At 42.9% G+C, this 13,338-nt stretch overlaps 1 protein-coding gene across 14 annotated transcripts in view; it reads right to left on the bottom strand.

Moving 5' to 3' along the window:
* The window catches only part of LOC308616704 (uncharacterized protein), a 469,470-nt gene that overhangs the window by 5,897 nt on the left and 450,235 nt on the right, over positions 1 to 13,338 (bottom strand). For 11 of the 14 annotated variants that reach the window (XM_081233063.1, XM_081233051.1, XM_081233060.1 and 8 more), the window contains 3 exons: positions 12,550 to 12,688; positions 8,093 to 8,193; positions 1,327 to 1,387 (listed from right to left, as the gene is read on the bottom strand). Coding sequence is in view for 2 of the 14 variants with exons in the window: in XM_081233066.1 (XP_081089192.1) it covers positions 8,179 to 8,193; positions 12,550 to 12,688 (154 nt within the window). In the remaining 12 variants the exon portion in view is untranslated. The remainder of the gene's footprint in view (positions 1 to 1,326; positions 1,388 to 8,092; positions 8,194 to 12,549; positions 12,689 to 13,338) is intronic. The other 3 variants (XM_081233061.1, XM_081233067.1, XM_081233056.1) reach the window with 2 other exon arrangements.

The following is a 13,338-nucleotide window of genomic DNA, read 5'->3' as shown; positions in this document are numbered from 1 at the left end:
AGGCTCCACAGAAAGACAAATGGATAGAAATGACTTTCATGGCTTTATCTGAGGGAGAGTTCACTGGATACGCCTAAATCTGAATATGGAAAGAAACTTTTTGCCAGGGAACAATATGAAAATACTTTTGATTCTGATTCTGAAGCACTAGGTTGTAATCCTTCCCAAACCACATGCATATCCTGTGCTGAAAATACTAGAGTACAGAGCTTCCCTTGCATCAGCTTTTATACGTCCATAAGAACTTCAGTGACAGCATATGAGTCACTTCTATTAGCTGTTAACATAAAAAGCAGAAATCAGGGCTTGAGAATAGAAAAGAACAAAGTAGAATGGAGGATTTTTATGGTGAAGACTTGGGAGAGAGTAAAAAAAGCTAAAGGAGGTCAACCAGGGCTCACAGCTACATTCTGACATGTGTTTGGAAGAGAGAGCTGAGTTGTACAAATCTCTAGGAGGATACTGATGGATGTGCTTGTACTTAGGGCTCAGTCCCTGGGACCACAATAAGACCAGGGGGATGGGAGTCAAAAAGTCTGAGTCATCTCATCAAAAAGGAATTATACATTTAGATTGAAAATCAAATAGCAAAAAATATGTCTATGACAAAGCAAAATGAATTTCCAGGTATTCTTCTGAAGCCTCAAGGAAGGGTAATATTAAAATTTTCCATGACACATAAATTAATTGTATAGTACCAGTTAACGTTATTTTTAAATGTATTAAACACAGCTGATATTCTTTTAATTGGACTGAGTTGGATTTATTTTGTAGTGGTGAATGTGAAAGTTTTATACAGGTGTTCATAGGGTTTCTGTGATGTTGGTCCTCTCAACTCTATTTTTCCTATGCTGTTAGGATTCTCAACCATGCATTTTTCTTCCCTCCTAAAATTTTTTAGAGGAAGGTATCTATATTGTGAGTGATGCTGAGATTACCATGGCTTTCCTCCTCTAGATGTGGTTTCATTTCTACAAGTATCACACTGTTAGAATCCAGTCAGCATAACACAAGGGTGTGTTTCCACTTTTCACTAAGGAGCCTTTACAAGCCATTGGATCCACAGCTGCTTGAAGAAGAGATCTCTTGGGTGAAGAGTTGGGGACTTTATCTTGCCTTCTAATCATCTGACTTGCTCAATTTCCTCAGTTCCTTACTCGTTTGGCTTCATGTCAGTTTCCCAGCATCTATTCTATGTCTCTCTCCCCCACCCACACATGCATACACCCCTTGTCTGAGTCATTTCACAGACAGCCATCTCAACAGAGTACTCCCCGGGACCATTAGCTTTTCCCTCTCCCATCTGCCTGCCTCATCCATCCCTACCTTCAGTCAGCCTTCCTGTCTGGATTCTCAGATCCCAAGCCACTGAGCATCATTGAAAGTCCTGCAACAAAGGGACAAGTCAATTTGGCAGAGTGATTAAGTTCATGAGCTTGAGCGTCAAACTAATGTGGCTTCAATTAAAAAAATGAGTGTTGGGCTTCCCTGGTGGCGCAGTGGTCGAGAGTCCGCCTGCCGTTGCAAGGGACACGGGTTTGTGCCCCGGTCCGGGAAGATCCCACATGCCGTGGAGCAGCTAGGCCCGTAAGCCATGGCCGCTGAGCCTGTGCATCCGGAGGCTGTGCTCCGCAATGGGAGAGGCCACAGCAGTGAGAGGCCCACGTACCACAAAAAAAAAAAAAAAAAAAGAGTGTTTATTAGTTATCAATCTTGGGCAAGTCACTTAACCTGTAAGAATTTCAGTTTCCTCATCTATCAAATAGATGTAATAAAAGCTCCTACTTAGAATGTTAAGCTAAGTGTTGGGCATACAGTTGGTGATCAACAAACATTATATGTTATTGCTGCTACATGATGATGACGATGATGATGACGATGGTGATGAACTAGGCACTCTGCTATGAACTGTATTATCTCATTTAATCTTCACACCAATTCTCTGAAGGTAATGGCGTCTCCACTTTATAGATGAGGAAGATGAGGTTCCCAGGGTAAATGAAGAGGGGTTATTTTGTTAAGTACTGTCACTGGGTCACAATTGTAGGATTCCAAAGCACATTTCCTTTCTTCCATACCACACGGTGCACTCAGTGTACACTTAAAAAGGAATAGAAAGTTTTTTAAACTAGTATTTACTGAGCTAAATACCAGGCTATGCTGCCTGCTCTCCTTGCATCATCTCATTAAAGCCTCACTGAACACCTCTTTATTAATGCACCTGTTAATTATCCATATAACTTTAGAGAACCCATTCATGACTCCAACGAGAGGTTTAGGCACAAAGCAAAATTATTTTTCTCTTCAACCAGGGGAACGTTCTATGGCTTTTGGTGCCACTTAACCTTGCTGCCTACCTAACAGGTGCTGGCAACCAGATGCTGCAATTCCTAATTCCATTTTTTTCATGGTTTCACTGCCAGCGTAATTTGCATTGTTTTCCCATTCCCCTCAGTTGGAACATTTTGAATTACTGCCACACAGATGCTAATGTTTCAGTGATTAGATTGTGCAATTAGAATGAAATTAACAGTGTGTCAACAGTGATGTATAATGGAAGGATTACTGGTGCTTTCTGGTAGATATTGTATTTTGTTCCATTGTGGGATTCAAATTAACTCATAAATATTGGATGGTATATGATAAATATCCCTTTTAAGTAAAGCATAGAGATTCTTCATAGATGAGATTTATGTACCTGCTTGGGAACACCCTACATTGGAGCTTTATTCAGTGCCATGACTAATTCACAGCGAAGCCTCAGCATGGCAGGGAAGCTGCTCTCCTGAGCTCATGATTGTTCTAAAAGAATTCAGGTGGGGGGTTTTAGGGCACTGCTAAGCTGGAGTACTGAAAGGCAGAGAGACAAAAGTCCATGTGCATGAGGGACTGGGGACCATGATGGGAAAGTACTCATCCCAAGGGAAAGAGGAGCTAGGTTCCACCAGCTTCACCCTGTTACAAAGCTTTGTTACTGGAGCTGGGCCTGAGCACGGCATGGTGGCTGCCCTGCCACTGGATGTCTCAAGCTTAGCTTTACCCCCATGCATTCACATCTGGTTTTAGGGACAGAGGACACTGGCAGCAAATGCTGAAAGTGCTATATTGCTAAAGTAAAACAAAAAACAAAATCCAAGCTGGATAGCCCCTTTAGGATAATGTACCACCATAGACAGGTAGACATGTGCCCGCACGTCAACCCAATCTCCCACACAGCTCTGGCACCTACCTCCAGGATGGTGCTGGCAGTCCCCACATGAGTTGGTGGAAGTGGCAGCAGTGGATTATGGGAAATGGCAGTGCTTAATGAAAAGTAGAGGCATGCCTGGCAGGAGTGTCAATGGTTGAGAGAGGATTTAGGTCTGGACAAGGTAGTGATATTCACTGGACTTGGTGATGCCCAGTTGATGCCCTGTTGAAAGGGCACTTAACTACAGTGGCTGACCAAGTTTGCCTGTGAGCTCATGTGTGGGCCCTGCTGGTATTCCCAAGAATGGTGTCAGGGAGGGAATCCCCTGGTGGTCCAGGGATTGGGACTCTGAGCTTCCACTGCTGGGGCCCCGGGTTAGTGCCCTGGTGGGGAAACTAAGATCTCACAAGCCACGTGGCCAAAAAAATAAAAATAAAAATGTAAAAACAAATTTCATTAAAAAAAAAAAAAGAATGGTGTCGGGGACTTTACAGGAGCTTGTAGCTAGAGAAGAACGATCCTGGGAAATGTAGCTTATCAGGGTAACTATGACTCCATGCGTAAGTGACCAGGTAAGGCCTGGCTGCCTCAGTCCTCAGAGAACTATGTCACATGATAATATTAAATATAAAAGTGTGTATCACCCCACAAAATGGGTCAAAGACCTAAACCTAAGACTTGAAACTATAAAACCGTTAGAAGAAAACATAGGGGAAAAGCTTCATGATGTGGTATTTGGCAAGGATTTCTTGGATATGATACCAAAGGCATGAACAACAAGTAAATTGGACTACATCAAAATTAGGATTAATCTCCAAAATTTACAAGCAGCTCATGCAGCTCAATATCAAAAAAACAAACAACCCAATCCAAAAATGGGCAGAAGACCTAAATAGACATTTCTCCAAAGAAGATATACAGAATTCCAGCAAACACATGAAAGGATGCTCGACATCACTAATCATTGGAGAAATGCTAATGAAAACTACAAAGAGGTATCACCTCACACCAGTGAGAATGGCCATCATCAAAAAATCTACGAACAATAAATGCTGAAGAGGGTGTGGAGAAAAGGGAACCCTGTTGCACTGTTGGTGGGAATGTAAATTGATACAATCACTATGGAGAACAGTATGGAGGTTCCTTAAAAAACTAAAAATAGAATTACCACACGACCCAGCAATCCCACTACTGGGCATATACCCTGAGAAAACCGTAATTCAAAAAGAGTCATGTACCACAATGTTAATTGCAGCTCTATTTACAATAGCCAGGACATGGAAGCAACCTAAGTGTCCATCGACAGATGAATGGATAAAGAAGATGTGGCACATATGTACAATGGAATATTACTCAGCCACAAAAAGAAACAAAACTGAGTTATTTGTAATGAGGTGGATGGACCTAGAGTCTGTCATACAGAGTGAAGTAAGTCATAAAGAGAAAAACAAATACCATATGCTAACAAATATATATGGAATCTGAAAAACAAAAAAGGTTCTGAAGAACCTAGGGGCAGGACAGGAATAAAGACACAGACGTACAGAATGGACTTGAGGACACGGGGAGGGGGGAGGGTAAGCTGGGACCAAGTGAGAGAGTGATATGGACATATATACACTACCAAACGTAAAATAGATAGCTAGTGGGAAACAGCTGCATGACACAGGGAGAGCAGCTCGGTGCTTTGCGACCACCTAGAGGGGTAGAATAGGGAGGGTGGGAGGGAGACGCAAGATGGAGGAGATACATGTATATGTATAGCTGATTCACTTTGTTATAAAGCAGAAACTAACACACCATTGTAAAGCAATTATACTCCAATAAAGATGTTTTAAAAAATGATATATAAATGGAATCATGAAGTAAAAAAAAAGAAAACTTCTGTGCATCAAGGAACACAATTAACAGAATGAAAAGGCAACCCAGAAATGGGAGAAAATATTTGCAAATCATGTAATTAATAAAGGGTTAATATCCAGAATATATTAAGAACTCATACAACTTAACAACAACAAAAAAACAAATAACTCTATTAAAAGATGTTCAAAGGATGTGCATAGACATTTTTTCAAAAATATATAGGCCAACCAGCATATGCAAAGATGCTCAGTATCACTAATCTTTAGGGAAATGCAAATCAAAACCAAATGTGATACCACCTTACATGCATTAGAATGGCTACTATTAAAAAAAACAGAAATAACAAGTGTTCACTAGGATATAGAGAAATTGGAATACTTGTGTGCTCTTGTTGTGAAAGTAAAATGGTACAGCTACTATGAAAAACAGTATGGCAGTTCCTCAGAAAATTTTTTTTTTTCCAAGTCATACTCAATATTATTTGTTACATATTATATTACACACACAAATGCATTCTCACTGGCATGGTATCACCTACCTTATTATAATTTCCATTTCCTTCCCAATCCCTCTAAAGCCCATACCTGACCCTTAGACTTATTAAATTGCATTGTTTTAAACCACTTCTCCAATTTGTCAAGGTCATATTACGGTCATGTTGAATTTTGATCTTGACAAAGTATTAATCAGTCTTATCAACTAAAGAGAACTGTAAATGACTAAATCCACATGCTTTTCTATCATCCTAGACTTGATGAAAATATTAAATAGCCTCTGGCCCAGGATTGACCTCTACATATAAAACTTCTGTCCACTTTGGTTGAGGAGGAACTATAAATGAGTTTCATTGTTCTACCTACTTTGTTTCCAATAAATAGGTCTCTGGTGCTGATCTATTTTTATAAATTTGTGAATGAATTCCATTTGTAATATTTTTATAATATTAATATTTAATGTCTGATTTCAAGTCGTGGATGAAAAAATGCTAACATCAATGAAAACTACCACTTGCCCAAATAGATTAATAATAGTAAGAACAGGTAAAGTAGATTTAAAACCTACTGTCATGTTTATTTACTTTCCTGAATTGTTCCCACTGTGCCACTTCCTTACTTTCTGAATATGACAGGTTCATGCATGACGTCCTCCTCTAGATGCTGTGTCATTAAGAAATCTCACTGATTATAATAGGTGATCATCTATGATGGATAATAAATATGCTTGTGCATTTTCAATCACAAATCCACGTCTTGCACACTGAAATGATTTTACTTGTTGCTTGATCACGGGGACTTCTTCCTCTGAATAAATAAGAATTGACTTTGCCTCTTTATGCAGTCATCTGTTCACAGTTCTGCCTCTCTCCAGTAGACTGTGTCTATAGCAAGTCTCAGTTTTTTCTTAAATGCAGTAGAAGGCCCTTCACACTCTATTTGTCAGCTTGGCTTCAGGTTTTCATATTGTTGGATGCTAAGGAAGCACAGTGGTGGAAGTTTTGCTCATCATAAAGCTTTAACAGTGAGTAGAAGGTATCTTGGTGTCTTGGGTGTGGGAAGATATGCTAACAACCAGTGATAGATCCGTTGTAAAATTTGGAACTGTTCCTTTGGTATTAAATTTCACTTAAGAACTGTGCTTCTGGACAGGATGGAGTAATAGGAACTGGATTTACTCTCCTGGCTTAAACTGCTGATTGGAAACCTTCTTGTCCTCAATTCATTGGCTATACTGGATTATTTTTCTTGCTTCAGACTTCCAGAATTCTACCAGAAATCGTTCCTTTGGGGAAACCAGGCCTTCCCAGAAACTCAGGAAACTTGAACAAAGTAGCTTCAGGTGCTTCCACTTTTGAAGCTGGATAAATATCAGACAGGAACGAAGTTCACTTTAGTTTGGTCCAGGAAGAAAAAAGATTCACAGCTCTTTTAGGACCTGCACCTGAGAGACGAGCCCCCAAAAGCCCTAACTTGGAAAACCAACAGGGCTCACATCTTCAGACGCCCTCAGAAAATTAAAACTAGAATTACCATCTGATCCAGCAATTCCAATTCTGGGTATATACCCCAAAGAATTGAAGCAAGATGTTGAACAGCTACCTGAATATCCATGTCCGCTATTCGCAATAGCCCAAAGCAACCCAAGGGGGTCCGCCAATAGATGAATGAATAACCAGTATGACGGAGTATTATTCAGCCTTAAAATGGAAGAAAATTCTGAGAACATGGATGAACCTTAAGGACATGATGTTAAGTGACAACCAGTCACAAAAACACAAATACTGTATGATTCCAATTATGTGATATAGCTAGAGTGGTCAAACTCAAAGAGAGAGAAAGTAGAATGGTAATTTCCAGGGGCTGGGTAGAGACAGAAATGGGAAGTTGTCCAATGGGCATAGTGTTTCAGTTTGGGAAGATGAAAAAGGTCTGGAGATTTGTTGTACAACAATATATACAGACTTAGCAACATCACACTTAAAAATGATTAAGATGGTAAATTATATGTTTCGTGTATTTTACCACAATTAAAAAAATGTGTGCCAAGTTGAGGGCATTCTTCAGAAACTAAGCTTTCTTCACAGCCACCTGAGGTCAGGGTGGTGAAGCATCTGCTCCTTCCCTTACCCTACCCAACTTTTTCATAAACGTTTAGCTTGGTCTCCAGAAGTCAAGTAAAGGGAGTGTGGATGGTTTAGAGCAGTGATTCCCAGCTTGGGGAAATTGACAATGCCTGGAGACATTTTAGTTGTCACAACTAGGGAGATCCTACTGGCATCTACTGACAAGAGGCCAGGGATGGTGCTAACCATCCCACAATGCCCAGGATAGGCTCCCAAAATGAAAAACAATCTCCAAAATATCACTAGTGCTGAGGCTGAGAGATCCTGGTTTAGAGCAAGCCCAGTCCTCCTACAGTGAAAACATTCCCACTGGTGATGCGTAACTGACTATTTTCACAGGCAGAGGTATGTGGGTATCTGCGGATAATTGGGACTATCTGTCCTTTCTCCCACAAGCTTTCAGCCAGATTTTAATGTACCTCAGAATGATGTGTCCAAAGCACAATCTGTCTCTTTTTGTCCTCAGTGAATATGCCCCAGATCAGCCATCATCTTTCACTGATCTTCAGAGAGCTGAAGCCTGAGAAGAATAAAAGGAAAAAAACTGCTATCTCTGCAGACATGCAGTGAATCTGTCCTGACCACATGTGACAATTTCATCCACACATCCCGACTGCTTAGTCACACACTCAGCTTCATTGCACAGATGTGGCCTGTCCCTGTATGAAACCCTCACACTAACCTTCCTGAGAGTTAGAGGAAAACCATGGTTCGCCTCTAAATGATTGTCCAGAAGGAAGCTGGGTTGAATTATCTGACTATGTGATTCACAGTGGGAAGTATTAGTATAACAGCAGCAACAAAAAAGCTATTTTCCCTGGCTGATGTGCAAATTCTCAAAACCAGATGATTAAATTAGTCAGGCAAATAATTTCCTGCTCTTTGGGGGTTTATATCCAGGTGGAAACTAGGGGGTAAGTTTGCATTGGAATAAACTATTTCCCAAATGAGTGACAATGCAGGGATCAGGGACCCAGAAATAAGATGCCTCTTTCCTTTCTCCTGTCACAAGGTAATTATAAGTATACTGATTTTAAAATTACAGATCTTTAGACTGTTAGAGCTGGAAGGGTGAATTGTGGCAACCTTTCTTTTTTATAGACAAAGCATAGAGGCCCAGAGAGGGAAGTCATTTGCCTAGAAGTCACGGAGCTAGTAAGTGGGGCAGGACTTTCTACCCTCAGGCCACTAGGTTCTCATACATTCGTTCTCATACTATTCAACTCACTGACAGATGCTGGGCAAGTCAGGATTTAACGACAGAGAGCAGGTAAATTGTGTGCCACATTTAAGTGCCCAGTGTGTGGTTTAATACTACTAAGAATTTCCCTAAGTAAACTCTAAGCTCAATAAAGTAAGAAGCAATGCTTTCTCCTTTGTAACATCATTCACTACTGGGCACATACATTTTTTCCCAACATTTTAAAGTAAAATTTCAAACATATAGCAAGTTTTAATTGTCTCCTCTTCACTCCATCTGCCAGGGAGGGATCCCACCCTGGAGTAATGGGGATGGCTGGACACACAACACCCGACACGGGACAGATGAGATTTTTTTTTCATATTTCTTTTTTTTTTAACTTTTTATTTTATACTGGACTATAGCTGATCAACAATGTTGTGATAGTTTCAAGTGCACAGCAAAGCGACTCAGCCATACATAAACATGTATCCATCCTCCCACAAACTCCCCTCCCATCCCCATCCAGGCTTCCAAATAACATTGAGCAGAGTTCCCTGTGTTACACAGTGGGTACTTGTTGGTTATCCATTTTAAATACAGCAGTGTGTACATGTCAGTCCCAAATTGGTCACAGATACTCACAGCCTGGGGAGGAGGACACCACACACTGGACAGGAGCCCATAGAGGTTGCCTCCAGGAACAGAGTGGACAACCAGGGCTGTGAGCAAGCTTTGTAGTATCAAGGAGGTGGGGTGTCCCTGGCCCCATGGGAGGATGGGACTGACCTGGTTGAATAATTCCTCAGACTAGCAGGGAACTGAAGCCCCCAACTCAGGGACTGCATCTACAGGCAGTGCATCTGGTCCCCTGGGTAAAGAGGACTGTTTGGCTGGGGACCTTATCCATGCAAGCAGAGTGGGGAGGGGAACCTGAGGTAAGACCATTCGAGGCCCTCCTGATTTTACCAGATGTCAAGGCAGCACATAATACTGAACCTTACTTTTAGGCCTTTCACCATACAGCAAAGTTGAAAGAATTTTACAATGAATACCTATACATCCATCATTTACGTCCCAGCATTGACACTCAACTATACTTGCTCTATCACATATTCAACCATCTACCCATCCCTCTATCCATCCACTGATCCATCTTATGTGTTTTGTTTGTTTGTTTGTTTGTTTTTGCGGTATGTGGGCCTCTCACTGTTGTGGCCTCTCCCGCTGTGGAGCACAGGCTCCGGACACGCAGGCCCAGCGGCCATGGCCCACGGGCCCAGCCGCTCCACAGCACGTGGGATCCTCCCGGACCGGGGCACGAACCCGCGTCCCCTGCATTGGCAGGCAGACTCTCAACCGCTGTGCCACCAGGGAAGCCCCATCTTATGTTTTTTGTTTCAAAGTAAATTGCAGACAATAGCATACTTCCTCCTAAATACTTCAGCATGAAAATCATTAAGGTTAATATTTGTGTACAGTTTTCTCTTTTGATGAAAATTTACATACAATGAAATGCACAAGTCTTAAGTGTACATTCTGAGTTTCCACAAATGCAGACACCTGAGTAAACCAAACTGCTATCAAGATAGAGAACAGTACCATCATCCTAGAAAGTTCTGTCATGGCCCCTCCCAGTCAATCCCTGCCCTCAGCTCCCTCAGAGGCAACCACTGTTCTTATTATTTCTATCATAAGTTGGTTTCGCCTGTTCTAGAATTCCACATAAATGGAATCACACAATATGTCCTCTTTTGTGTGAGGTTCCTTTCATTCAGCATCATGTTTTCCAGGTTCATCCATGTTGCAGTATATATCAGTAGTGTGGTCCTTGTTATCGCTGTGTTGTATTTCACTGTATGACTATGCCATAGTTTCTTTATACATTCTTCTATTAGTGAACACTTAGGCTCCTATGTACATCTGAGTAAAAGTCTTTCTATGAATGTGTTTTCATTTCTCTTGGAGCAAGGCCTAAGAGTGGATCATAGGACAGACGTATACTTAGTCTTATAAGATGAAAACCTTTTTCAGAGTGGTGGTTGTACCATTTTACACTTCAGCCAACAACAGATGAGAATTCCTATTGCTCCAAATCCTCACCAATGTTTGGTATTGTCAGTATTCTCATAATTTCTTGTTGAATGGAGTTTGAAAGTTAAGAAGGTGTGTGCAGAGGAAGTCAGGACACTGGGGATGGTACAGACCTTTTGCAGAATATTGTCCCATGCCTGTCAAGTTGTCATCAGACATTTCCCCGTTAAGTCCTGGGTGGCACTGTCCCTATTTTCTTTGACATTTAAGAGCTGTGATGTCCCTGAAGCCTAGTAAGGTCCTTGAGAAATCAGCAATCAGAAGCTGCAGTGTTGGAAGCCATGCCATTCAGGGGCCATGGTTATGCTTCCTGACACTTCATTAAGGGTACTCTCTGCCTCAGCTAACAATCTGCTGATGCCTTATGACATGCCCACTTAACACGGCTCTGCAGACGTGAGAGCCTGTGAACCCACCAGGGACCCAGAGAAGGTAACACACATTCAAGGCTTTCACTCCCTTCAGTGGGGCTGAGTCAACCAACAGCTGGCTCACACTATCAATTTGTGGCCATTTGCAAGCCGAGCAGGTGAAAATGGAACTGGTCCTCTTCTACCTTCCTGTCACCAAGGAAGGGACTTCTGGAGCTGAGGGGCTGACACGGTTGAAGGCTTGCTGCAAATACTGTTACACTGGCTGAGAGAGAAGTCTCTCGAGCCCTCTATTCTGTTAAAAGAAAACACTGACTGGCGTGATTGGTGCTGAAAGAGACAAAGCAGGATGAGAAAGCAATGGGCTTCTAGAGATAAAGAACAGAGGTGTCTCTCAGCTCTGATCCATTGCTAAACTGATAGCATTCCCCGAGGATGGGTGAAAAGGGAAGAAAATTCCAGGTGCACGTGTCCAAGTGTGCTCAGTGTCTCCAGACCCCATGACTAAGACGGGCAGCGACAGGGAGGGACAAGCTATGGTATCTGCCCTCCCAGAACAAGTAGAGCAGAGTGAGGATGGAGGCTGGGGAGTAAATCACATCAGGATACGCTCCTGTCCCTCACAGAAGGGGTCACTCAAGTGTGTCAGGCAGAGCATATGCCAAAGACAGAAGAGAGGAGACCAAAGACCATGGTCCCAGAATAAAGAACAGTCCTGTCTGGTCGAGAACCCAGGGAGCAGGAGACCTGAATGCAAATGAAAGAGCCTCAGTTCTGCAATGATGAGCCAAGGAAAAATCAGGGGAGTGATGTCCTGAAGATTGGGGTTTGGAAGGATGAGTCAGACTTCAAGATAGTCCTGATTAGCAGAAGACATTGGAGGTTCTAAACCCAGTTGCGAGGGAAGTTAGAAATCTACTACAGCAAGCCAGGCAAAAGGAGGTCAGGGCCCAGACTGAGACACTGGCAGAAAGGCTGCAAGAAAGGGGACAGACAAGAGCTAGACAGAGGGGTAAATATATTCATACCACGTGTTTGTTTATCACCAAAGGACAGAGACATACAAGGGCAAGAATCCTGCTGGGCAGGTGGGAAGCGGACCTGCAGCTCTGCTGGTCCTAGAGGACAGTGTGGATGAGAATAAGGACACAGTGGCAGGGCCACACTCCATCCTGGCCACCTCATCCCTCCAGATACAGAAAACACAAGTGCTGACTCGCAACGGACATACCTGCTGCTCCCTGTCCTCAAGGATACAGGCAAGAGAAAGGTGAGCTCGATCAGAAGGGCGAAGATGCTGTGAGCCATCCCCTCTCACCTTCCCTCCTGTGTCCTCACATCCATTAGTGCTTCTCCAATCCTTTTTCCACCTGGAAGGCAAACAGTGGTCATATAATCTCTCCGTCTACTCCCCCAGCAGACCCCCACTTAAACCGCCCTCAAGGCTCCTAGGGGGCTCAGGATAAAATCCCAAGTTGCCCCCTTGGCTTCCAAGGCCCTAAGTGGTCTGTCCTTACCTCCCTCTCCCACCTTCCTAATATCCTGCCTGCCCTGGTCCACTGCCTCCAGTCCTGCTAATTCCTTGAGGATGGGTAAGCGTGCCCTCATAAAGCCCCCTTCCCGGATACTCCTCTCCCTCTCCCTTAGCCACATGTGACTCATCCCTTAGGCCTGCGGTGGCTGCCCTGTCCTTCCACCACCATCCAATCTCAAGGAGATATCCTCTACTACTTTGTCTCATAGCATCTTTTTCTTTCTCAGCACGTATCACAATCTGCAGTTGTGTATTTATGTGACTTTATCATTTAACGTCCATCCTCCTCATTAGCCCATGAGCTCCCATAAGGCAGGGCCATGCTCGCCTTCTGTACTGCTAGTCCCTGGGGCCTGCCAGAGGCTAGGGCAGGTGCTCGTGGCATGAACATGTTGGTGGATGGATGTGTGAGTGAATCCTGAGCTCTGGCTTTCCATGGCCACCTTACCTCCCTCAGCAGCCTATCAAACATAGCTCACTGGAAGC

The sequence above is a fragment of the Mesoplodon bidens genome (genome assembly GCF_964165515.1).
Source record: "Mesoplodon bidens genome assembly, chromosome: 4".
Lineage (NCBI taxonomy): Eukaryota > Metazoa > Chordata > Mammalia > Artiodactyla > Ziphiidae > Mesoplodon > Mesoplodon bidens.
The sequence above is the reverse complement of the archived record's forward strand: the minus strand, read 5'-3'. Positions and strand labels throughout refer to the sequence as shown.